This window comes from Dysidea avara, chromosome 4 (assembly GCF_963678975.1).
Source record: "Dysidea avara chromosome 4, odDysAvar1.4, whole genome shotgun sequence".
Classification (NCBI taxonomy): Eukaryota; Metazoa; Porifera; class Demospongiae; order Dictyoceratida; family Dysideidae; genus Dysidea; species Dysidea avara.
The window spans coordinates 23,948,474-23,975,891 of NC_089275.1; the positions used below are offsets into that span (position 1 = coordinate 23,948,474).

Genomic DNA, 27,418 nt, shown 5'->3' on the forward strand with positions numbered 1-27,418 from the left:
GGCCACTTCGTGAAGTAGTCTTGGAAGACCACAACATGCTTATTTCCCTTCTTTGTAATGGGCAAGTCCATGACATCTACTCCCAGTATTTGAAAGGGTCTCTGCACTGGTATAGGGTGAAGTGGTGGCTTCACAAGTTTACCACTACCTGTAACAGTTACACACTCAGGACAGCTCTTACAGAAACACATTGCATCATCATACATTCCCTTCCAATACCAATGTCGAACTAACACATTGTATAATTTGTGACCTGCAAAGTGTCCATCACATGGACCGCTGTGATTCTCAGCTAGTATTCTGTCTCTCAATGACCTTGGGACAACTATACGTTGGATGTTTCTTCTGTGACTGTCTACATAGTACAGTACCTTATCAGTTACACAGTAAGTAGAAGACTGTATTACAATTCTACGTGCCTCTTTATCATTATCTGGTAACTTACCATGTTCTAAATACTCAACCATCTCCAGTACTTCTGGGTCCTTCTGTTGTGCCTCTAGGAGATCATTTGGAGGTCCTTCAATAACTGGGTCTGCATGAAGCACTTCATGAATAGTAGATCTTGGCAGTGATGTGATAGCAGCAACCTGTGTTTCATCTTCTGCTAAACCTTCAACTGGTACCACTTGCAGCGGGTTGCGGGACAAGGCATCCGCAGCTACGTTGTCCTTTCCAGCACGATACACTATATTCACTTCCTTGATCCCTTGACCATATACTCTGGTCCACCAGCGAGCATGTCTACCACTTGGACTTGATGTCTCCAGTACAGCTTTTACTGCTGAATGATCAGTGTAGACTGTTACCTTGTGTCCATACAAATAGTAATGAAAGTGTGAGATACTCCACACAACAGCAAGGGTCTCTAAATCAGTGATTCCGTAATTCTTTTCAGCAGGTGTCAGACCTCTACTAGCATATGCGATTGGGTGAGATCGACCATCAGACTGTACTTGGGACAACACAGCTCCTAGGCCTTGATGTGAAGCATCAGTTTCCAAGACAAAATCTCGTTGGAAGTTGGGGTAGGCCAATATTGGTGAAGTTATCAGAAGTTCCTTTAGCTTGTCAAATGCTGCCTGACACCCCTCTGACCACCTAAATTCAACATCCTTGCATGTGAGTCTATGCAATGAGTGAGCTACCTTAGAGAACTGATGAACAAACCTTCTGTAATATGGGGCCAGTCCTAGAAATCTCTTCAGCTCCTGGACATTCTTTGGTGGTAAGTAATCCTTCACTGCTCCAACCAGTTTGTCATTTGGTCGTAATCCTTCAGGAGTTATCACATGACCAAGATATTCCACCTCCTTCCTAATGAACTGGCACTTAGATGGGTTAACCTTCAGCCTCACCTCTCTAATTCGCTTCATAACACAACTAAGGTGATGCAAATGTGCCTCTAAAGAACTGGAAAAGACCAACAGGTCATCAATGTATGCCACCACAAAGCTTGGTCCATTCTCAGGATTTACACCTGTAAGCACCTGTTGCATGAGTCTTTGGAACACGCTAGGTGCATTCTTGAGTCCAAAGGGCATCATTCTGAATTCAAATAAGCCAAATGGGGTTGAAAAGGCTGTCTTTTCCCTTGACCTCTCATGGACTGGGATCTGCCAAAACCCGGACGCTACGTCTAGTGTAGAGAAGTATCTCGCACTACCCAAATCATCCAATAGGTCATCAATACGTGGAAGCGGAAAGCTATCACCCTTGGTAACTGCGTTCAGACCCCGATAGTCAATGCAGAATCTGTGCGAACCGTCTTTCTTCCTCACAAGCACCACAGGACTAGACCAGGGCGACTTCGAAGGCTGAACAACTTGCATCTGTCTCATCTTCCTGAGCTGCTTTGCTACCTCCTCCCTAGCTGCGAATGGCATTCTTCTCGATGGTTGCTTAATAGGTGTAACATCTCCTGTATCCACTTCTAACTGAATTAAGTCAGTTTGACCCCTGTCATTCTCCTCAAGAGCAAAAATATCATGGTAGTCTCTAAGCAAGTCAAGCAGCAGTGTCCTCTCTGGTTCTGATAGATTCACTACCTCTGTAGTCTCAGTCAACTTCTGCTTACGTTCACTGTTCGAGCCCGTAGTCACCATCCCAACCACTGCTTCATCTCCAATCAGCTCATTTTCAACAGATTCTATCACCTGCACCTCTGTGACTTCACCTACAACAGTGTCTACTGGGATCTTCTCTGTGAATCCCCTCTCATTACAAATTTCAATTCTAGCATGTCCATCATTGTTGGTATTTAATAATGCTTGGGTTGCAGTGACTGCAGGCACATAATCATGACCCTCAAACAACAAACTCTTCATGGGAAGCTCACCCTCTGCTATGTACACAGGAACTGTAACTGCTTTGTTTGCAGGGATAGTAATGGATCTTAGAAGGCGGACACGGAAAGTCCTGACTACAGGAACTTTGGCAGCTACTGTTACGTTCTCCTCTCCCACCATTGCTTCGGGTTCACGGCCTGGCCAGACATTATCATGATATTCTACAATACCCAGCTGACTACATACACCCTCAGACAACAACAGCTGGTCATGGGCGTCCATCTTAATGTATATGGGAGTTGTTATCACCTTGTCGTCAAAGCCAATCTCTAAGTCCATTCTTCCATGGAGCTTGAATTTCTTGTGATCATAGGTATGGGGGATACGATCTGGCCTCTTAAAATCTCTCTTCTTCAATCGAACAGCATCCGAGATCTTCTTAAACAGTTCGCCACCCATTATTGTAATGTCTGCACCCGTGTCTATGATGCCAGATGTAGCTACTCCTTGAATAGTAACATTTACATATTGTGGCTTACTACCTTGATCATTAACCCTAACTGCACTAACTGAACCATCTGAGTCGGATGAATTCAACAGAGCCAAGGGATCCAAGTCATTCAATGGGGTACTCTTCACCTTGTCTTGCATAGGTGGAGAAACAGCATCAGTTGAACCAACCTGCCTATTTTTAGTACCTCCCTTAGTGTCTTTCTTCGGTCCAAGGTTCCCTGTGGCCTCCTGTTCCTTGTTGCTTGCCTTACAGTTTGCTGCCACATGCCCCAACTTATGACAAAGATAGCATCTGATTTTATTAGGAGTATCCTTCATTGTAGTTCTAGTAGTCCCACTTTGGTTGAGGTTGGGTCTATCGTCTCTTGACTTCCTTATAAACTTGTCCCTATGGTGTGTTGTTCTTAGACTGTCATTATATTCTTGGCGCTTCTTCAATTCTGTCTGTCTCTTCTCTTCATGCTTGGCAGCCATGCAAAGTTCTTGGTACGTCATTGCTCCGGAGACGCTAGGGCTTCTAATTAGAGATAAACGTAGTCCCTCTTGCAGTTGCCCGTACAACATTGCATCCTTTGTCTCTCTACTCATCCTATCATTCCCAAAAGCCACACGGTAGGATTTCTCTAGACGACAAATGAAATCTGCCACTGTTTCTGTGTCACCCTGAACAGTTCTTCTAAAGTCCTGTCCTGCTAGGACCCTACTACAAGGGTCAAGGCTCTCTTTCAGGCACTTCACAGCTGTCTCCAGGGTCTTCGCCTCATCTCCAGTTATTCCACTCTGCCAGAGCACGACCCTTAAGGTGGCCTGCTAGTTGTAACAGCTGTTCCTCAGTTGTCCAATTGTTCCATTGGGATGCATGTCTCAGGCTTGGAAGCCAATCATCCAAGCAAACTTCAGAGTCCTCACCTGAAAAGAAGTTAATGGGAGGTGCATACCCTCTTCTAGGTTCTCTGGTAGTAGTGGTAGTGACTGGAATAGTAACTGTTGGAGCTGTAGCTGAAGTTGATGATGTGTCACTGGGTGACGTGGCTCTGGTATCTCTCCTTGCTGCCAATTGTAACTTCAATTGGGAGATCTCTGTATCTTTGGCTGCCATGACTTTCTCAAACTCAGCAACCTGTTCACAACTGATTTTCCAGATCTCCTTTACTCTGGCCTTACTGGACTCCAACTCTCCTTGTAAAGTGTGGAGTTCTGTCAGCAGAGTACTGTTTTCATCAGTGAGAGTCTCAACTCTCCCTTGCAACTCATCTCTCTCTTGTGTGAGAGCCTGTATTCTCTCATTACTTGTAGCCGGTTCCAGGGCGGGCGACGTCCCACGTGACCCGGAGGGCTCATCACTCATCATCGGCAATTCGTGCCTTGGTTCAACAGTGAGGAACACACCTGAGTGGTCTACTAAACTAAAGCTTGTGTCCTCAGGATTCCTCGGCAGTGCAACTTGTACATTGCTGGGTTCACGATCCATTTCGCGCAACTTCGCCTCGATCATGACCCTTAAATCTCCTACAGAACTCGACGTGGGTACTCCTAACTCAGTACCCAAACCACGCAGCTGGCCAGCCATTACACGTGTCGAGTTCAATGGTACATACACTTTAGCGCACTCACGCTCTCTGCCATGCCCTGACGTGTTATCTGTCATGCCCGGCAGGCCCTCCGATGCATGCTCGGATTCTTCAGACATAATAGCACAATGTTTATCAAATATCACTTCTTAAAAAGAATGAAAACGGGGGACTCACGCGACTTCTCTTGTCCCCGTACTTGCTCCTCCAACTAAGCGGAACAATCGTCTGAGCTCAGGTATTGGCGTCCACACACAACAGGAATCTTCTAACAATGATTCTCTCTCAACCTGGAGTATTTAAACCGAAGGATCATCAAAGGACAACTGGATGTCGGTAGGACCTCCACTGTTAGCGCGTGTTCAATTTCATATTCTTAATGACGCCTACTCTAACAAATGCGCATGCGTACATATACACACTGGCATATACAGTCTATATATAATAGTAATAATCAGGGCCGGAGTGCCGGACCACTTTTCAGCCACTTGAATTTGTAAAAAGATCGAGATACTCTAATAGAGCAGTCATCATATTATACTCTAATAGAACAGTCATCGTGATAGTCTAATAGAGCATTCGATACAATATCAATACTCTAATTACATTGATTGATCTCAGTCATTAGCTATATCCATCTTCAAATTACTTTCCAGTGAACCATCTGCATAGAATTGCACAATAGGCTAATTGATAAATGCATGTTATGCATTAACAATTAGTCAATTACAATCAAAATTGCTTCTGCATCTCAAAAGAACTAAACTCACTTTGTATCATGAAAGTAAAATTAGCTACTAGCTATAGCTATATTAAATTGAATTAATTGGTATACAGTAGCTCAAAATTACCTGGATATATTCTTGGTGTTAAAAAGCAGAAAGAGACCATGTATGTAAAATAGCTTCCAGATGCCATTTCAGAACATGTATTTTCTAACATTTTCCCAGGGAGCATGCCCACAGACTTCCTTAGCTTAGCATGTTAATGCATGCTGTATTGCTAGCACACACAAAAAAATTACAGTAGATAATCTGAATTAAATTTCAAATCAATAAAATGTAGTGTGCATGACTATGACCTCCATTGCAGTGCATGAATGGCCTGACCACTCAGAATCTCTGGGCTCCGGCCCTGGTAATAATACAGTTACTGTTACTCTGTTACACAAGGAAGTGATCAGCTTTGCTGCGGAGATCGGCTAAATGTGCGACATCCAGGGTAGTGGCACACATCTACAGAAGATGATGGTGGTAAACGATAAGGATAACAACATGATTACAGTGCTTGTGGATACGTGGGCAGTTGCAATATATACATACAGCTAGGAGCAAACACACCAGTATGAGATTCTTGGTCAACATGCCAGGCATGCATGTACCGGTGTGAAATATACATATAAGCAACTAGGCCAGTGAATTATATAGGGCCCTGTCACATTTGCAATGTGCATGACATCAAGAGTACATAATAATAGAAGAGGGAGGAGAGTGTCTAACTCTCAATATAATCCATACAAACACACTGCACTCAAACCCTCCTACTTCAATCCATAAAACTTCTAGTAATAAATCAATACCTTTAGTGAACAGAAGACTGTTGATATTTCCTAATTGAAGCTGTAGAAGTATTACAACCTCCTTCATAGAGCAAGCCATTTGTCACCTTTGATGGCTATAGTTGATTGCAGAAGGTCTGAGCACAGTGAGTTTGGTGAATCCACTGAAGTTAGACACTCTCCTCCCTACTCTATTATTATGAACTCTTGATGACATTTATCCCATAAATATTATGATTAGGCTCATGCGTGCCCCCACACACACGTTATTTGTACATACATCATGATTACACATACAGCTATATATGGAAATAAAATAGTACATGGATACCAAGTGCACTAGCGACATAGGTACTGTTTGAAAAAAATGTGGTGCGTTCAGTGCAGCGTAATGCAGTTGTGACTAGTAGCAGAGGTTACTGGGGCATCTGGATGACTTGGAGTGTCGGAAGAACTGAGGCGACATCTAGTCGAGCTGTCTTAGTGACACAATTCGAGCAAGGCAAAGTGGAATTGGCGGTTGGTAAGCAAGTGGCTGTTGGCTGTGAGATGAGGAATTGTTGAAGCTTGTTTCTTGACAGCAGGTCTGCTGCCGTGTTTTGGACTCCCCGAAGGTGTGAAACTGTGATGTGAATGTCATAGTAGGCTGTGAAAAACAAAACCCGAGACATCTGAGAAAGTGCATCATTATGGTGTCTTTAGATTCACCTTTCCGAATGGGCTCCACAAGGCCAAGATTGTCACAAAAGAGTTGTACCCTTTTTCTACTCAGGAATCTGCCCCATACTGAACAGCTGAAGATGATAGCAACAAGTTCCTTGGCCGTTATGGTAATTGGCTTCCACTCAGGGGGGGGGGGGGGGGGGGGGCAGGGGGAACTGGAAGCATTGATCTCCAAATCGTGCACCACAGCCCCATGTGCCAGAGGCATCCTCCGTATCCGGTAATCCAACGAAGTTTCCTGAGAGTGGTACAGAAAACTGATGCCATTTTGGGATGTTATGAACAGCGTAAGTCGGATTTGAACTCAGTGGTAAGTCTGATCCAGTGAGACAACTTCTTTACCTTATTTATTATTTTTAAAGCAAGTGTTAATGGCCAACTCTGCTGCAGTTAATGTGCACTTGCAACCGAACTGCAGAAAACCACCTCATGATCTCTAGCCCTCATATGTTGTTACGCCTATGCCTTTATTAATGTAATGTGGAGAGCTGTTGATTTGGAGCTCCACTGGTAAATAGTAACTGGATTGGTGATGATGACAGATGTGAGGTGCTAACAATATATATATATATATATAGCTGTTAAAGTATTGTCATTTGTTGTTCATAATGTTTGTTTTTGTTTTTGTAGAAGGGGTACAACCTGAATGCTTAGTGAAGCATGATGAAATTAACACACTTTGCATGCTTGACAACCATGAGGGTTTGAACTATTCTGAGCTAACTAAGTATTCAGCAAGTAAATATTACAGTCGTGGACAGTTAATAGGTTTACCACAGTATGTATGTGTGTCTGCATCACCTTTTGTTTATCTGTGTAATAATACAAATAGACTGTAACATAACATAATACCGTACCATGGCTATGCTGTTACTGTGTAGACTTTGTGAGCATGTGTAATGTAATGTTGAATGGTATAGCTGGTGTATCGCTATGATCAGAATTCTGTTTTTTTTTTTGTTTTTTTTAAATTAATTTTATTTTAAAACAGATGTTGATGGCTGACTCTGCTGCCATTAATGTGCACTTGCCACTGAATCCCAGAAAACCACCTCCTGGTCATAGCACAATCCACCTCCTGGTCATAGCACAATTAGAATTTGAAACTAGCATTGTACTGTTAATCGCAGAAAACACTTTTCAAATATTTCTAAAATTTTCCTTGTAATTCAAGGTTTATCGTACCCCTTAACGGGTGGGAATTTTACCTATAATGCTGTGTTTCAGCGCTTAATTTTAATCTGCCGAATGCACCCGTAAGGGAAAATTTGGTCACATATGTCTTTGCTACTACTTACAGTCACTACTGTGTGGCAAAGGATGATAATAGCATGACCTTGCAATGGGAAATAGGCAAAAAAAAAACAACTCCAGCTGTGGACCATTGCATTGTTATATACAGGAAATACACTACTGAAGTAACTACTACAGTAGTAAAGAATGACTACATGAATTCTAGGTTAGCAACTCTGCAGCCAATAATGTTTGGCAAACAAGACATCCAAGATAATTATCACAAGAAACTTTAGTTTAGGTTAGTTAGAGGCCGAGTGATATCAATAGTTTACTATCAAGATGTGTAATCACTTTAGATCTTGTAATAAAATGTTTGGTAAGCAAGCTGCATTGACTACCACCCAGCACTACTTATTGTTTAAATTGGTTCTAATTGTCTACACAGAATGACAATAAATTTTTTTTTCTGCATAAAGTTAGCATATGATCTGCAGACAGTGATTGCTGGGACTAAGCACACTAACAGTATACCTGGGGGTTTACATCTAACCATTCAATTAGGTTTCTGTGATCATGTAGCCCCAATAGACAATTACTCAAACCCACAATTAGTACAATAAGCATGACTGATTATTTAAACCCACAATCAATTATTTTATGCCACCATGTGGCAATGCTGTATATCTAGGGATGGCAGTTCTAAGTTTACACAGGTAAGTGTGTGTACTTATTTGTTTTAATCTGCCTGTATCCTGGGGTTACCATTCTAGCAAGTGACTCACGCTATCTTCATTAGGAATTTGCTAGAAAATATACTAGGGTAGCCATAACAATTAATACCCTTTTACAAAAATAAACACATTGCATCATGGTAAAAGTAGGTATTACTTCAACACTAACTGACGTATGTATGGAGCCTTTATTTGTAGCTGAACTCTCTATAAGGTGATCTGTTTGTAGCTGATCCCTCTGCAGGTTGATTTGTTTTAGCTGAACTCTCTACAGGGTGGTTTACTTGTAGCTGAACTCCTTACATTGTGTCTAGTTTCTAGCTGATGTCTCAACAGGGTGATTTTTTGTAGCTGAACTCTCTACAGGGTGATTTGTTTTTAGCTTATCTCTCTACAGATTGATTTGTGTGTAACTGATCTCTCTACAAGCTGATTTATTTGCAGCTGATCTCTCTGCAGGTTGATTTGTTTGTAGCTGATCTCTCTACAAGTTGATTTGTTTGTTGCTGATTGCTCTACAAGTTGATTTGTTTGTTGCTGATCGCTCTAAAGGTTGATTTGTTTCTAGCTGAACTCTCTGCAAAGTGTTTTGTTTCTAGCTGATCTCTCTACAGGGTAATTTGTTTGTAGCTGAACTCTCTCCACAGTGACTTGTGTGTAGCTGAATTCTCTAGAGAGTGACTTAATTGTAGGTGAACTCTCTACAGGGTGCATGACTTGTTTATAGCTGAACTCTCTTCAGTGTGACTTGTAATGTTCTGAATCTCTACAGTGATATATTTGTAGCTTAACTCTCCACAGGGTGACTTGCTTCTTGCTGAACTGTCTATAAGATTAACTGTTTGCAGCTGAACTCCCTACAGAATAACTTGTAATGTAATAGAATTCTATAATGGAGTAAATAATTAGCTGAATGCTCTATTAGGATGACTGTTCTATTAGAGTATCTCAATCTCGCTTTTGCTACATGGAGTTGGCTTTCTAATCATAACTCAGTGGTTTGTCAACCAATTCTTCTATACTACTGCAAGGACTTTCTATGAAGATTATTCCAGCTATACACCGATTTTCAGCTCATTGCTCTAAGCGGTTTGCCTAGTAGGCATAATAACGAATACTTTTTTTTATTCATAAAAATCGATCGCGTAATTGTGATACAGGTTGGGTCTTGTTTCATATCTCCGTGGTCTTTGTCTCGATTCCATTCAAACCACCAAAAGCACTCCAACGATGGTTACTCCATCTACATAGCAATTTTCAACTCATTCCATGAAGCGGTTTACCCTGTAGGCGTGACAACAAATTGATCTTGTTTTACGCGAATGATCGGTCATAACTCCTGAACAATTCATCGGATTTGCACCAAATGTCATGCTATGATTAGCCTTTGGACTCCCTTTCTGTGTGCTAACTTTGAAGGCGATCGGAGCACGCGTTTGCGTTTTATAGCAATTTTTGCAAGTGTGTGAAAACACGAAGGAGAAAAAAAAAACCAAGAAAAAAATCGAAACTTTGGGAGCTCATATCTCAGAAATGGCTGGAGCGATTTCCTTCAAATTTGGAATGTAGACTCCCCTGGCTGGTGGGCAACTCTGTAGCAAATTTGGTTCCAATCGGATAAGAGATCACCGAGATACAAAGGTGTGAAAATGACGTTTTCTTTCTTCCTGTCAATATACTCGCGGTGTGGCGCAACAGCTTCTTGGGCCGCACGACACACTACCGTGTGTCTTGATATAGCATATTTTATAGATATATGGGCAAGTCATGTTTGTCCCATGTGTTCTATTTGAGTTCATAACTTTAATTCTTCTTGATGTTAACTACTTACCCACAAACACATTATATTTTTACCAACATGATAGGACAAGTATTACATAGTTTATTAGCTTCTATGCAGTCGAGCAGTTCTGCTGTTTAGTTAACTGTTGCTATATACATGCTCACATCATTTCACAAGATGGCATAAAGCTATGTACTTTAAAGAAACATGACCAACATGCATGAATTTAGGATGTGATGTGTAATGCTTGGTTCCCAATGCCTTAATTTAGTGGTTCTGCACATAGGGCAGGAGTATTCTATATAATATGGTATGCATAGAGTTATTGTATGCATGAAAATTTCATTTTGGTTGTTCCTGTTAATAGCACACTGGTGTGGTGTACCAGCTTCCTTAGCTGCACAACATGTCATGTGTGTCTTCTTTAAGTTTCATCACAACCATATTAATTTTGTACTACGTGTGTACATTTCACATAAGATTAGTTTTGGCTTTTACAGAGAGAGTTCTATAATAATTAAAGGGTGCGTAATTTTATACTGTGTAAATCATTTAGCAAATTGTAATGGTACATACCTGTCAGATGGTGTACTTTGTAACAGATAGTATCTTTAGTTGCTTATTAACTCCTAGCATTAACTTTTACTCTACTTGGGTGTTATGAAATGTACATCCTCACAAGGAAATTGGAGGAACGTGTGGAGGAAAAAGTGTTTACAGACAATTATGCCATGTTTACTAAAGTTCTTAATGTCAACACATTAATACCACACTTCATAGCAATGAGGGTTATCACTTTTGATGATGCATCTGATATCAAATCATGTAGTCAAGACCTAGAGAAGAAGAAGATTATGAAATTACTGGAATATATTGCACGCCATCTGAAAGCTGGACACACCAATAGTTTTTACCAACTGCTTGATGTAATGAAGACACGTTGTACCATTTCAGCTGAAATGCTTGCTAATGAAATGGAGTCATCTGTAGTTAAATTATCTAAAGGTACATATATTGTATCATGACTTCACATGTTTTGCCCAGCATTATGTACTGTTTGCAACACTAATCTGTTATGTACGTACGTATATACACACATATGTACATACGTATATACACACGTATGTACATACCATCTTCATCCTGCACTTATGTAGCATGCAATTTTCCACAACTAATATAAAGTTCATGAATTTAGGGCCCTACTTATCAGACCATTATATAAATTAGATGTGATATGGCAGTTGAAGTTCTTCAATCTCCTCTACTACATATTCATCAAACTGTTGTTCTGTACAATAAGTATTCTTATCTTTCCTGTAGGATTTGATGGTGATATTGCTTCACAGTTTCATAAGGTAATACTTGAATATGTAGTGGCATTGTATTGTGTATCTATTTCTATACATGATTCAGTGCTTACTGTATATCTATTTTTCATACATGTACGTATATAGTCCATTTCACTTCCGACTGAAGTATCCCCTGGCATGGGTCATGCTCAGAGTTACTTTCACAGCATTTCTGAACCTACAGGTAGAATTTGTGCGTATATAAATAAACCTATGTTGAATGAAATGTTGTGGATCTAGCTAGATGTGTTTACTAAAATGTTGCAGTTGTACAGTAGGACATTGTGCAGAAAAACTGGTGTTATTACCCATGGCAGCAGGTTTGTTTTTCCACCATAAACACAAAATTACAAAACACTATCACATGCTGCTATAAAAATTGTGATCAACCAGAGTTAAATGATCTGTTTTTACTGGTTGCTATTTCCAAGCTTGGTGAACCATACAAACAGTCTGAGGCTTTGATAGAGCTGTGGCCAACCTGGGGATGGCTGGGTGTGGTGTTACACCCCATGGTGTTACCTATGCTGTAAATTTCATCCTAGCTTTACGTTTCTGTCATTTTTGATAGTTTTTCATGAGGTAGACTGTATCAGGCATGTACTGATAGGGATGTTGGTGGGCTGGAGTGACAGGGACAGTACAGGGTTGTTTTCAAAATGAAAGACAAGCAAATAGAAATGAGCTAGGCTGAGTTATGGATTATTCAGGACTTGAGGAATGGATGTAAAACTAGACTATGATACTGCTCAAATGAAACATTGTCTCGCAAGAGTGCAACTAGGACCTCCTTTGCTTCACTATACTTTTTATTTCTAGAGTTTTAAGTTCGATTAGAGACCAAAGAAATAAAAAGTAGTGAAACAAGGGAGATCACCTACATACATCTGAAGATACAAGTGGACGTAGACTAAGATAGTGAGTAAATGCCCATCTTCACCTTCCTTGTTTCACTACTTTTTATTTCAATTTTCCTAGTACAGTACTTGATTGTTTACTTTTTGTAACCGTATTATGAGTGGTAAACCAGCACATGTATGGCATTAAGAAAGAAAGGCTTTAGACTTATTGTTTTTGTCTGAATGCACGCCCCAACTATCACTTACTGAAATAACAAAGTGGACAATACACTTCATTTTCAGCTGTATTCAGTCTGTTACACAGCATTACAAATAAAGAAAACTACAAGAAGAACCTCAATTCTGCCACAATGAAAACTCAGACAATTCCTGTTACAAATGTAGGGAAGCCATCATGTGGTGCTACCAGAATCAACACCTTGAGCTGTCAGCAAAGGTATTAAATGGGACACAATGAGGACACAGGTAATTCCATGAAGCATGCATTGTACATATTGTGGTATGACCTGTCGGGCTGAAGATTTAGCAATGAAAAATCAAGCCTGTAGCCTTAGCCGTTATTGACTCACACTTGTCTGAAGGAATATCAGTCAGTCAGACAGTCAGTAGAAAATTCCACTGAATAAATTCTTTTTTTTTTAAATTGTAGCAACCTATTGAAACCATTTCAGGTCATAATGAAGGCAATTTTGGGCATGGTTTGCCTATCCAATACTGCCAAGGTGCCATGACGGTATTGTGAGGCTGAAAGTCCAAACCTTCATGATCCCTGATCAAACTTAAAACCCCTAATTTTTCGTTGTATATACCTGTAACCTTTTCTGTAACATATGAACCTGTCCCTATTGAAAGAATGATGTAAATTAATGTCTGAATGCATGCCCACGGGGGGGGGGGGGGGGGCTTCACTCACCCATAAAGTGCTCATATGACATGAGAAAATAATATATAAGTTAGTGCAATTTTACATTTGAGCAGTACTGTACGTGCATGCAATTAGTCTGTAGAAGATTATATACTACTTTGTTAATACATTACTTATTTTGTATTAAAGGAAATGTGTTTTCGTATCAACCGGAAAAGAGTTCCACTGACTAGAAAAGGAGACTGAAAACAAATGAATTCTCTTCATAATTTATGACTAATACAGGGCATATTATAAGGATTGGTATCATTATTGTATAGGATAGAATAATGCACATTTATTGTACATACTGCATACTTTTCCAAATGATGTTCAACTTCATTATATTAATATGAATTTCACGGTTACTATTAAATATAGAGTATGACAAAACAATCTTGCAACGGTACTGCAGTTACAGCAAATGTTATAATAAACTGACTAATGTAATTTGTGTAAATGTACTGCTATACAAAAAGGTTAAAACTGCATGCCTACCATAACTCCATATATTCATACAATGTGCAAATGTTGAAAGTACAGAAGCTACTAAACTGTGACATACTGCATGTGTGGAATATTCACTGAACATCTGAGCAACATGTGTTCCTGTCAAAACTACAGATAAACAGCTATACTCTTAGCTTCTATGGGTAGGGATGCACAATTTATTTATCAAGTACGATTTAACCTTTTCTCACATTTTTCATGTACGTACACTGTCCTGTGTACACTTTCTAAAATTGATGATTTTGAGAAAATTTTTAAACTTGTAGAGATATGTGTGTGTTGTTGAGTTCATTTTTTTCTCTCTGATACTAGCAGCAGTGCTTGCCCTATTGCATAAGTTATGGATCTTGAACTCGTGTTTCTATTAAATTGATAGCAAACTGAACAGCAACTAGTAACATCGCTTGTTCTGGGTTTTGCAAACCAGCGGACACCGACATTTGGTGCATAAAAAGTACAATTCAGTAAGAAAGGTTGAGAATACGTATCGCAGCTTGAAAAGACATTTCCTTAAAGATATAGCAAAAAATCTCGTAATTTGTAACATATTAGCCAATTTGCACGACAAGACGTTAACAAAAAATGGCGCAGATCTGGCATTTTCTAAGTGGTACCTAGCTTAGCATTTGTGGGTGGTTTGGTAGTTGATTCTTGGGTGTTGAAATTTCACGTTGCATACCCTAACTATGATTTGTTTTGCGACGGGGTGTGTGGTTTGTGCCCACATGCCTTATTTTTGCAGGCCCGATCACAAATATTGTTGCTGAATTATGACAATTATGATACTCTTATCACTTACTTTGTTATTTTATATGTAAATTTGTTACAGTTTCCAGAATGTGTAGACAAGATTTCTATTGCCTGTTTGGACCTTCATTATTCTGTACCCTTTAACCACAAGAAACACAAATCAGATTATGATGTCATGCCTATGGTATTGCCATCCATCAACACGGACAACGAAAATAATATTTTTGATGGTTATAGTGATGATTGTGGTGATGAAAGAAAAATGGCAGGTGATGTTGCTAATGAAGAAGAAACGATTGGTCCTAAAGTTACTAATGGAGTTGCAAGTAAGTGATTTATAACAAGTATGTGTTGCTTATATTATACAACTGGCTTATATCAAGAAAACTATAATGTATGTACTGTATATAGGAAGTAAATGAATCATTACATAAAGTGTATTTCCTAGTAGTTAAGACACTACTAGCCTATAATACAACTGTTATGATGGTTTCTGTCTTCATGACCATGGGAACTTTTCATACTGCACTGTACCCACCATAGTGTGACATGGTTACTTAGCAGAAGGATGATAGTGTCTTGATGCATTCAGTGATGTATCTACATAGCCAAACCAGTTTTGTATACATTTAATTGGGAACCATATCATGTAGTACAGTAGTACTACATATTAGGGATCATAGAGGTTTGCACTTTCAAAAATACATTTGACCAGAAACCAGCGTTACACCCACTACTACACTTTCATGATGCCTTAGCAATATTGGTTAGGTATAGTGAAGCCCAAAAGTGCCTTGATTGTGACCCAAAATGCTTCCAATAGGTAGCTGTAAATATTTTTTAAAACTTCTTTATTCACCGAATTTTCTACAGACTGATAACCAACTAACTAACTAATGTCTAAGGATGAATATACAGTAACTCAATAATGGCTAAGACTATGGGCTTGATTTTTTCACAGTTCTACAGTGCTTCAGATCAACAGGTGCCTTTTAGCATACCACAGTACATACAATGTGTGAATCTTGGACTTGCCTTGTCCTCCTTTGTGTCCCTTTTCATTTTGCTGAGGTGTCAGTATGCAGTAGCACATTATAACACTGTGTAGGATTTACATAAGTAGTAAAGCAGTGTTTCACTGCTATGTACCTCCCCTTCAGCCTACAGTGATTATCACAAGGACATAGAGTCAGAGACTGGCAGCACTAGTAAGGTGTCCTCTGTGTTGTTTGATGAAGAATCAATGACTGTACCTGCAGTCGGTGATGTTGTGCAAAAACTTATTGGAGAACACTGCAGCAGAGATAGAAATATGACTTCCAAATCCAAGGAGAAAGTGAAAGTGATACTGAAAGGAATTTCACTATATTTTAATCCTGGACATCTTGTTGCTATTATGGGTCCATCTGGTGAGTGTATATATAAGTATATATAAGTGTATTGTGTGTTTGTGTAGGAGAGAATGGTACTTACATGTACATATATGCATACAGCTTATTTTGGAACAAATCTTTTGAGTAAATTATCTGCAGGTAGAAGAAAGCACATTAGTCATTAACAGTGACACATTCAATAATGTTGTCTTAACAATTAATACCATTGTTTTTAGTTGCCACCGTAACTGCTTTTCCATTAGGGACCTATCAGAAGGCTAAAGCTGAGGAAGTCAGAATTTTGCAATCACAGTTGTAGAATTATTGGAAACCATATAGACAGATACAGATAGTATAAACTGACTGTTTTATTAGGGTGACTGTACTATTAGAGTATCTTGATCTACACGTTATTGTATGCAGTGGATTAATTGTAATAGAAAAGCCTTTTGGTGGTTAAAAAAGCAATTGGATTTTGACTCCATTGCAAAAAATCTAGTACCCAATCCCACTTTGTAATCTCTATATAATAGCCATGCTTCATGAAATCAATTATGGTATTTAGTTTTGTAAATATAATGTGAACGTTGAACCCTGAACTCAAGCTCATGTGTATATATCAGACAAAGCAGTCTTGCCAATGGTATAACAATTGTGGGCATAATCTACGTATATGCCCACAATTGTGCTGTCTACATGATGTACTTACATGTGTACACTTATTTGCTACAGGTTCAGGCAAGACAATTTTTCTGGACCTGCTCACGGGTCACAGGAAATATGGCAACATAAAGGTAAAAGAAAAATAGTATGGCATCAAAATTATATATAGATATATACACATATAATATTTATTTAATAAGCAATTACTGTAATGTTGGTTCAACTATTGCATTTGTAAATCACACACTTTTGCTTTGCCACTGCTGACAATGTTGCCATGGTAGAACATCTTAATAAGTCACACAGTTATCCTGGCCTAGTTAAAGCTCTATACTTACTGTGCCATTTTTCATTATGCGATTACATGTTTCGCACAACTTACGGCCCATTAAACAGGGTCAGAAAACAGTAATCAGCATCTATAAATTTACATATTTTGATGGCACTTAACATATAGAAGTGGGAACTGTACGATGTACTGTGGTGTGCGACTCATGGTCCCTTACACTAAGTATGCAATACCCATTCATCAACTCATGAGTTTTTTATATTAATATTTTGAAAAACAGTATTTAAATTGTGATAAGCTAAAAAGGAAAAAGAAAAATAACTATAAAACTTAAATACGTTGGCCTAAGGTTTTCTCTAACTGAAAATTGTTTTGTAAGAAAGCTAACAGCACAAGATGTGGTTACTATGCAGAAGGTTATGTTACATATTTAAATGTACAATGTTTTGCATACATGTGCATATACATCTTCTCCGCTCCATAGGGCAACATATTTATTAATGGACATGGGCTGGATAATATTAGGGACAGGTATATAGCCAATACTGGTTATGTACTACAACTGGCAATACCTTATTATGAGGAACTAACTGTGAGGGAGAACCTGACACTAGCTGCCCAGATGAGATTGTCATTTTCTATGAGGGAGAAGTTTGAACGAATTGAACAAGTCATGAATGAGGTAGGTATGCCTGTTAGGATAGCTGTTTTTTCTCAATAAACACATGCAACTTTGTGATTGCGTATCTTAGCACTTAATAACATTATATGAATAGGTCTGGACACCTTTTCTCAAAACTAGTAAAGTGAGGAAATTCCTAAATGCAGTTAGATATGTAGTGCCTAAGTTTAGTTATTAATTTGAGACAATGGTTCTGTGACAAAATCTGTACAAAACATTGTTTATAGATATGGCTATTGCAGTCATTTAACTTCCTAGTGTCTAAATGTAAGCTATGTATTTGTAAAGAAAATTTACTTCAGGTATTTGTCTGTTTATTAGCTATCACTATGAGTTTCCAATGCCCAGAATATGCATTGTTGTGGGAAGCGGTAGTAATGTTACATTTGGTAGACACAAGGGGAGTAGGTGGGGATGGTGGGTGGCGTGAAGGCCAAGATCACATTTGGAGTCTTTATGTTCCCTTCTTTGCACTCAAATTGCTTGAAGAATAAGACTAGCTGGCTCTCCATGGCTTTACAAGCTCACTAAATACCATTCTTACAAAGCCATGGCCATTGAATGTTCACAAGAGAACCTGCTGCGGAAACCAGACTTACCAGTTTTGAAGGTTGGTTTTGCTAGTCTATTATTGCCTCAATCCTGGTGAGGTAAAAACTTGGAATTTGTGTGCATGGAAGCTGGATGGGTATTCCATCGTGATGTTGGCTTGCCTTTATTCTTCAACTGTATATATCAGAAAAAATATGTACAAACAAGCTGTGTGGCCTTGAATTAAAAGGGCAGTTGTTTTTTAAATATTCACAAAAAGTGTTTTAGACTGTACTTTGCAGCTCTGGGTTTCACTTGATAGGACAATCATGCTGCAGTTGGTCTTGGATTGTCAGTTAGCTTTATCAAGACCAAGTTCATGGTGGCTGGACATGATATAACGGAGGAAGATATGCAGCCAATAGTAACATCTGGAGGGAATGTGGAGTGTGTGTCCGAATTTGTATATCTTGGTTCCCAGATGGCATCTGATGGGAAGTTGGACACAGAGGTGGAGAAACGTATATCTACTGCATCCAGAGCGTTTGGTGCACTACGCCATGCAGTTTTCCAAGACATAACTCTGTCAGTTCTCACCAAGAGACTTGTGTATCAGGCATGTATACTCAATGTATTACTGTATGGAGGAGAGTGTTGGACACCATATAATCGACACCTTGTTCGTTTGAATCGTTTTCACCATCGGTGTATTAGGACTATTCTTGGAATAAGCAGGAAGAAGCAGTGGGAGCAGCATATCACTTCTGAAGTGACCCGTCAGATGTGGGGTGACCCTGAGACCATCAGTGAGAAACTGATTAAGCGTCGGCTAGAGTGGTTGGGGCATTTAGTGAGAATGGGAGACAGCAGGACCCCCAAAAGAACATTATTTGGGTGGTTACCCAAGAAACGACCACCTGGTGGTCCGAGAAAGAGATGGAGAGATGTTGTGAAGGCAGACCTTCAGACAGTAGGACTATTGGATACTTGGTACACCTCAGCACTCCACAGAGATCAATGGGACAACCTGTATAATGAAAGAGTAAGCAACAGTCAACTTCTAGCAAGAGCAGCTTTACCAACAGTGCAGTGTACGGTGTGCAGCAGGACCTTCCGTAGGGAACAGGATAAGGCAAGGCATAAATGTATTGAAGAAAGACTGAAGCCAGTGCATCAACAACAGGGTGCACTGCAATGTGCTGTTTGTGAAAGATGGTTTAGGAGTAAGGGTGGTCTTGCTGTACATAATTGTAATCCCATCAAGCACAATATATTTGAACATGCACCAATTCCAGCAGTGGAGAATAGAATACAATGTTCTATATGTGAAAGATCTTTTAGCCGGTCTAGTGATTTGAAGCGACACAAATGTCTGGCAGAGAGATCACTGCCAATTGAACTTCAACATGGAGCTATTCAGTGCTCATTATGTCACCGTTGGTTTCGTAGCAAAGGAGGACTAACTGTACACAAGTGTCGACCAGCTGAGTAGATATCTTAAGCTTCTTCATACAACCGTATGAAGACCACGTGACCTTTATGGTAGTGGAGAGGAGGAGGAGGAGGAGGAGTGTGTGCGTGCGTGCGTGCGTGCGTGCGTGCGTGCGTGCGTGCGTGCGTGCGTGCGTGCGTGCGTGCGTGCGTGTGTTTATGTGTATGCATGCGTGCTTGCGAGTGTGTGTGCATGTGTATGTGCGTGTATGAACAAACATTGTTATTGATATTCCCTATTTTAGGTAATAATGGTATCATCATACAGTTTTGAAGTTTATCTACTAGTGTTAGTTGTCAATATGGCTCTCAACCAGACATGGATTGCTCTACTAATATTTGTACTCTGTGCATTCCCCAGTATAGCATTCCGCCTGTCACCAGTGATTAGTTCAGTAGCTGGATTTACTAGTGGCTTCTTTATACCCCGTGAATCCATGCCTCCTTGGTGAGTTGATAGTGTAGACTCTAGAATGACATGTATGGCTTACACAAAAACTCTAGTTACATGTGCTTGTTTACATTGGAGTAAAATGTGGCTTCACCATTTCTAAGCTTTAATAGCCTTCTTGCTTGCTTGTAACACTATACCATCATGAATTTGTTGAGTCATGGTGAAGATGAGACAAATCCAAATTCCATAGATTGTTGTACTCATGACTTCTGATGTGCTTTTAGTTTATTTTCAATATAGTTGCTATAGAATTGCATTCAATAATAAAGCTGAAACTTTAACAGATCATTAATTTATCCTTCTAGACATGTAGCTAAGAAACCATAATATGAATTCAAGAAAAATGCCAACTAGTTGGGTTTTATTCAGCAGATCACATGCAGTATAATATAAATCAAATCCTTATTACCTGTAGGGTGACTGAAGTGCCACTCTCTGGTATATTCATTAAGGTAGCTCAATCTGAAGGTTATCATGATTATTTTAGAATTAATGACAGCTTGTGCATTATTTCACAATATTAAGAAACATTGATATCAAACTTACAAACACATATGTAACTATGCCAAAAATATTGCTGAGTATACATAAAATGTGTGAAAATTTGGTACAGGTAGCTTCAACCATTGGTAAGCTACAATACACCAAATATTTGAAACTGGGTCACATATATGTGCACTATTTGTATACATTCTTAACTTATTTAGTTCTGTTCATACCTATCTGTACACAGGTATCGTTGGTTGTTCTTTGTTAATCCTAACTACTATGGTTTCTCCTCAACTTCTTATCTACTGTTAAAGGAGTTTGACTCAAACTGTGATGGAAATGAGCTGGAGTGTTATGTCTCCACTGGGGACTACACCTTGACACGGTTCAATTTCAATGAAACCAACCCCGCTCTGCATGTAACAGTGAGTGTTCAGTAAACTAAAGACTTGCATATAGTCTGTACTGTAACTGTTTAGGAAACTACACATATCAGCACTTTTGAATTTCGCAGATGGTCCAAGCTATTGTAAATTGAAGTGTAGTAGGCATGTGTGATTTTTTGCCGTTAAACTTTGTAGATGCATTAGTTTATCAATCATTCCCATGTAGGCGTGACAAAAAAATCTGTCTTTTCTGATGCAAATTATCATCCACAACTCTGTGACCATTAAAACAATCCATGAATTCACCTCTAAATGTATGCCAAATTTTACAGCAGTTGAGGTACAAATTTGTGTTTATACTGGTTTTGTAGAGTATGCAAAAATGAAGAAAAACTTACTGAAGCCCCTGCAAAAAATGTAAAAATGAAGAAATTAAGCCTATCTGTGTATAAGATGATTTTGCTTAGATTTGGTGTGTGGGGTACCAAAAGTGGAGGGCAATTACAAAAATTGTGTAATTTTGAGAAGGAATCATGGAGCCTATGCACAACATGGTATGGTGTGCCAGCTTTCTTGGCTGCACTACTCACTACCAGGTGTATTGATTTTTAAAAATGAAAAAAGCAATGTTCAAATTTTTATGTAACTTTGCCAGTGGATCGAAGTGCAGTATATAGTAAGCTCACAAACACAGCAGCTTGTAGCAGTTGTGCACTTACAGTCTTATGCCTGATAACAGTAATAGTCAAGATGCAGATTATTGCTCTTGCTCCAACTTCCTCAACAAGCATTAGTGCAGTCACTGTAAATTTCAGTAATTTCCTGATGACTTAGCTGCTGAGTTTTAGTATCTGTCTGCAGTTGAAGTACAAAAAATCAAGTGAACTTGGAATAGTGTAGAAATACATTCATTGAGAGTGGTTGCATGTTGAACTAATTTTTATAAGTACCCACATGAGAATCCATATAACACAGGAATTGAACAGCCCACATTTGTCACCCTTGACACATTGTATCACATCTTTGTAGTTGTTTGCGTTTAATGTTATTTTTATTAAAGTCATGTTAGGTTGAATGCGGAGACAATTCCAGATCCCAAGTTGTGTGGTTCATTTAGGTGCTTGCCTAGAATGTCAGTTGTCCTGGTGTAGAATTTTCTGCTAACAGTTTTGTTGCCAAGATTCTGACTATATAGGCTTTGATCCTTTGTACATGTCCCTAGTATACACATTTACATGTAATATGTATATCTTATAAAGTGTACTATAAATTCATGAGTTTGTATAATTAATGTGCGTTTGTAGTAGATAAAGTATGTTTTATAGCTGTAAATGTACTACTGTAGTAGATGTTGTATAATTTGTCATCAGATTTTGCTGTTGATGACAGTTGGTTACCTCATACTAGCAGTGATAGCAATGTGGATCAGACATGCCGACTTTGGTCCTACACTTCGGCGACTTCAGGCTATATTCTTTAAGTAAGATATCGCCATGTCAGTAATATATGTTTGAGTTGGTCACTATAATGAGTTTGTATAGAAATGGTGTCCACTAAGTTACTCCCTGCTATACAAGTTTTCAACCTCCTTGTAGGTCCCGAAAATACAAAGCAAACTTGCTGAGTAATGTGTAAATTAATATGTTAAATAATGCTGTGTCAATTTTAATTGCACATTAATTAAAAAAGACAGAAGATAAATACATTGATGCTGTTGCCTCTATCCAGGTCTTACAGTAGAATATCTAGTTTTGACCAGTGGTTGAAACTTGAATCTCCAACAGAAACAGAAAATGAGAGTGAACAGACGGGGTCTGACATTCAAATGACAGAAATTGGTAGTGCAACTAATAGCGATCAAGATGAATATTGCAGTGACATTGATGAAGATGATGAAATATACTTTGATGATATGGAACTAGAAAACACAGCTCCTCTTGTAGCACAAGGTCAACAATTTAATGGTGGCAATAAGACAAATATCTCAACTAGCATCATTTTCTCCAAACAACAACATAGTAAGCTATCTTTGCCTACTGTTGAAGAAGAAGAACCATATCCTACCACTACATAAAATAATGGCTCAGACTTGCAACTTGAGAAGTTACAAGACTACTCTATTGGATCCCAAGGTAGACAAGACACCAATCATGAGTTATTCAAGAAACAAGCCAGCTCATTCAGTTTACCAGAAATAGGGAATTCTTCTAATCTTGAACTACTTGTGAGAAGAAAACCATCTACAGATAGAACTGAAGCTGGAAGCAAAACACATCATAAACTACAAAGAGGAAGTACAAGACAGCGATTTTCTCGAAAACCTAAAGATTTGCATCTTCAACATCGTACATCACGTTTCCAGAGTAAGTTTCTCAATGATGATGAATTTCATGTAATCTGGAAACCTGACACACCAAATGTCACAACTGCAAGACTGAGTGATTCAATGCAAAAGAATCTTAGTACTTGTACTACAGTGCCAAAAATTGATCCTAGTTTACCTAAGTCAACTTCTTGGAGCCAACAATGTGAAACTGTTTCTCCAGCAGCTATTAGCACTACATCCACACCAAGTACACCAGCAGATTTGCGCTTTAGACAAAAACAATTATTAGAATGTGTCAATGTAGCTCGTGAAGTGTCTAAAGATCAGAACATTAAACTGGTACAGCCAGAAGTTTCTCAAAATGTCAAGCAACGTGCTCTCCGACTTGCTTCAAGATATGTTTCTTTCCGAATTAGTAAGAAACCTCAAAATATGGCTGATGTAATATTGCAAGCCCAAAAACAATCACTTCTTGCCAACTCTGATCAACCACTAAGTCCATAACAAAAGTGGCAAAGGGCTGTTTTATTATCAGCCAACAAAACAAAAGTAATGAAAAATCCATCAGAAACTTCATTAAGTAGTAGTTATTCAGAAATACAGCCCATCAGTATCCATACAATTGGTCAAAGAATGAGCAGGATGAGCAAAACCCCATATCACAGTGAATTTCCAATGTAACAGTCAGATTATACTTTGTCATCAAAGTCAAAGGATTCTTCAAGCAGAAAGAAAAGTGCACTAAAAACTTGTGCTAGTTGCGCATTAATGAACACTAAACCCCTACTAGAAGATGCTACTGAACTGGAAAATGATTGTTTTGAAACAACAGCTAAATTTTCCACTGCAGCTAATTCATCTGTTGAGAATAAGAATTCCACCAATACACTGGAAGTAACAGATGGCTCTTCTGCAGCATCACCTGATGATAATGATTGTAAGGATGTATCAGAAGCTGATAAAAAATTTGCTGCAGTACATAAACCAGCACTGGCTACAGCAAGAGTATTTCAATGACTGGCTTTGTGACTAAAGTGGTCAAACATATTATTGAGCTGCTCAATACTATAGCTATAATTTTTAATGTGTGTGTGTGTGTGTGTACGTGTGTTCATAAAATTTCATGATATAGTTAAATGAAATAATAAATAGCTAATCAAATAAACTGACAATAGAAACCTCTAAGTGTTACTAACAAGTGTTTATTTTGGGAGTAGCTAATCAAAATTGTTGACATGAAGCCTTTTAAGTACATCAACTAGAGTGGTCAATTATTATGGTCGGACACAGTTGGATAGATGTGCACTACAAGGTGGTCTCTATATGTGATTAGTAGGCAATTGCTAATTGGAGTACAAAATGCTGGTACGTAATGAGTAGAATTATTCCCTGCACTCAAAAGTGTGCAATAAGTTACCTACAAATTGACTTAATTATTATACTGAGTAATGTTGTAGCTATACCTGTTAGTAGTAAACATGTATGAATTAGCATAAACTTTTTGAAATGCCTGAGCTAGCTAATATCCCACACACTATATATAGTTACATTAATGGAGAAGAAGCTTAAGGTAGAGGAACAAACACTAATACTTAAATCATTGCCTTGATAACTGAAGCTAAGTGAGTACCATCCACTGGGACAACCATCTCTTGCAGTGACATTGATGTTGACAAGTTTCCTCTGCATCCTAAGCAAACAATTGTTTCACATACAATACCTCCATTACTGGTCATCAATTCGAATTGAAAGTACCCCAACTTGTCACCAGTTTCAAGATAATAGATGTAGATGATCTCACAAGGTAATACATTATGGTCAATAATTATTCACCACACACAAATGCATCTGTGATGTTACATAAGAGCATTGTTAGATATCTGACACTTGAGGATGCATTCTTAGTGTTAAATTTCTGATTCTCTTTTTCAGTATCCTTGCAGGTACTGGTACTGAGTTCTGGATTAAGGAGGTAATCCGGATTATAATATATCTACAACAGTACTAAAGCAACTCTTTATGACTTAGTTTAGCTTTCTAACTGCAAAGATAGAGACCTATACATCATGTATATAATAGTGCTAGAATTTATTTTTACTACAAAATGGCTATTGACAAATTTTTGCAACATCTAAAATGATTCAATTACCGCAACACAAAATGATGGAATTCAGACAAGTAAGGGCCTATGACTCAAAGAAACATAGCTATATAGTAATATAGCTATGTATAATTAAAACCCATATTCAAGTGGATCAACATGTGGTACATTGTGCAAAAGGATAATGTACAGTATAATACTGGTAATTAATTTAAGATTAATACAACACATTTACATTACATAAAATATATACAACTTTTACATGCCTGATATATAACTTTGTGTTTAATTGTTATACTTTATCTGCTTATATGTATGTTGCAAAGGCTTTATTTCATAAAACTCTAGCTACAGTACATGCACAATAGCCTTTTTGATACCCTGATCATTGGTCCACGGACTTGTTTGAAATACAAGCCATACACAAATGGGTCAAGAAGAAATGTCGTATAAGTGACATTGGGAATAATGATGTAGTCCATAATGTTGTGATAAGCTGTGGAGTTTATCAGTACTTCTCCTGGAATATACAATGTCAGGAAGAGCACACCAATAGAATAATTCCCAAATAAAATAACCAGTAATGTCTTAATAGGTTTAATGTGGTGCTTGAGTTTGTGCTGCTTTCGTTTTAAAGCTTCAACTTGACTGGTAGAACCTGATAATCTGGTTTCCTTTTGGATTTGTTTGTTAACTTGATAAGTTTTAATGGCTAAGTAGACATTGAGGGACATTGTTATAATTGTTTCCATAAAGACTGGTGTTGCATAAGTTGTTATAGTTTCAACGAAAGCATTGCCATAAGTGCAGGTACCATACTCAGACACTTCAACATAATTATCACTGTTAAAAAGCAGATGAGCTGTAAGTGCCATTGATAAAGGCCATAAAATGACACATATGCTTAGAGTGACAGAGGTTGTCATAATTCTTTTGTGTTTGAAAGGAAATCTGATAGCAATTACTTTGTCAACTGATATCATCAATATTGTAAAATGAAGCACAACTATCGGATGAAAGAGAAAATAGTACACATTACAACTGATAAAATCTCCTGCCCCAATAGCATAGCCAATAGTCATAATAGCAGACATCACATAAAACAGCACTGCTAATATCATATCAGTTATCATCAAATTAGCCACAAAGATGTTATGAGGCCTGTGTAACCTTCTTGTAGTATTGATGGTGACTAAGACCAAACTAGCCATTAGAAAAACGATCAGTGTAGCCATCACCTTGAATCCCAAGGACAGGTAGGTAGAATACTCTGGAAGATTGTCTACATCTTGTGATAGAAACAGTCCTGAATGTTTTGCTAGCAAGTTCCTGATTGATGTTCATATATAAAATGGTGGTGGTTAGTGTATTCAGTGAAACACAACAGGTATTGTTTGTCACAGTAAAATGCATACCGTATAGGGCAAGAAATTTTCATGGTATTAAATTTTCGTGGATTGCTAAAATATATGTAATTTTCATGGAATAAATTTCCATGGTTTAAACATCAATCTCCATACATGCAACTAGTACAGGAGCTAATGTTTAATTTCGCAGATAAGACACCTGCAAAATCCATGAAAATTTGTATCCCACAAAATTTTCTTACCCTACGGTAATAAGATCTTTATATGTATAGATTGTTAATTGAATCAAATATGAACCTTGGTTAGAGATTGCCTTGTCTACAACTTGTGAAAGAAATAGTGCTGAATCTTTCTCTGAGAAATATCCAGTTGATACTCATAACCAGATGCTGTGGATTGCATCTGTTGTAGCTTCAAATTCACCCACTCCACAACCAACGTACACTGTTCTAAATGTTAAATAGTACCAAAGTGTTGGAAATTCTGT

General features: G+C 38.4%; 3 protein-coding genes across 3 annotated transcripts; 2 read left to right on the top strand and 1 right to left on the bottom strand.

Moving 5' to 3' along the window:
* The first annotated feature begins 11,068 nt into the window (after positions 1-11,068).
* Positions 11,069-21,133, top strand: LOC136253692 (ABC transporter G family member 7-like). Its single transcript, XM_066046352.1, has 7 exons — positions 11,069-11,408; positions 11,727-11,761; positions 14,859-15,105; positions 15,940-16,188; positions 16,885-16,946; positions 17,589-17,786; positions 20,996-21,133. The coding sequence occupies exons 1-7, from the start codon at positions 11,069-11,071 to the stop codon at positions 21,017-21,019; spliced, it is 1,155 nt and encodes a 384-aa protein (XP_065902424.1). The 3' UTR covers positions 21,020-21,133.
* On the top strand, positions 20,118-24,590 carry LOC136253988 (uncharacterized). Its single transcript, XM_066046632.1, has 3 exons — positions 20,118-20,256; positions 22,508-22,617; positions 22,866-24,590. The coding sequence occupies exons 2-3, from the start codon at positions 22,520-22,522 to the stop codon at positions 23,209-23,211; spliced, it is 444 nt and encodes a 147-aa protein (XP_065902704.1). The 5' UTR covers positions 20,118-20,256; positions 22,508-22,519; the 3' UTR covers positions 23,212-24,590.
* Positions 24,591-25,288: 698 nt separating this feature from the next.
* Positions 25,289-26,775, bottom strand: LOC136253693 (trace amine-associated receptor 9-like). Its single transcript, XM_066046353.1, has 2 exons — positions 25,945-26,775; positions 25,289-25,456 (listed from the first exon to the last, which is right to left on the bottom strand). The coding sequence occupies exons 1-2, from the start codon at positions 26,773-26,775 to the stop codon at positions 25,289-25,291; spliced, it is 999 nt and encodes a 332-aa protein (XP_065902425.1).
* Between the last annotated feature and the right edge of the window lie 643 nt (positions 26,776-27,418).

Bases quoted from the DNA above. Each gene is read 5' to 3' on its own strand.
- LOC136253692 (XM_066046352.1), top strand. From the start codon at position 11,069: ATGTACATCCTCACAAGGAAATTGGAGGAACGTGTGGAGGAAAAAGTG. The intron at 15,106-15,939 runs GTAAGTGATTTA...CCTCCCCTTCAG, and splicing joins AGTTACTAATGGAGTTGCAA to CCTACAGTGATTATCACAAG. The intron at 16,947-17,588 runs GTAAAAGAAAAA...TCCGCTCCATAG, and splicing joins GGAAATATGGCAACATAAAG to GGCAACATATTTATTAATGG.
- LOC136253988 (XM_066046632.1), top strand. From the start codon at position 22,520: ATGACAGTTGGTTACCTCATACTAGCAGTGATAGCAATGTGGATCAGA. The intron at 22,618-22,865 runs GTAAGATATCGC...GCCTCTATCCAG, and splicing joins CTTCAGGCTATATTCTTTAA to GTCTTACAGTAGAATATCTA.
- LOC136253693 (XM_066046353.1), bottom strand. From the start codon at position 26,775: ATGGCTAGTTTGGTCTTAGTCACCATCAATACTACAAGAAGGTTACAC. The intron at 25,457-25,944 runs GTATCAAAAAGG...GTACTGTTGTAG, and splicing joins TCCGTGGACCAATGATCAGG to ATATATTATAATCCGGATTA.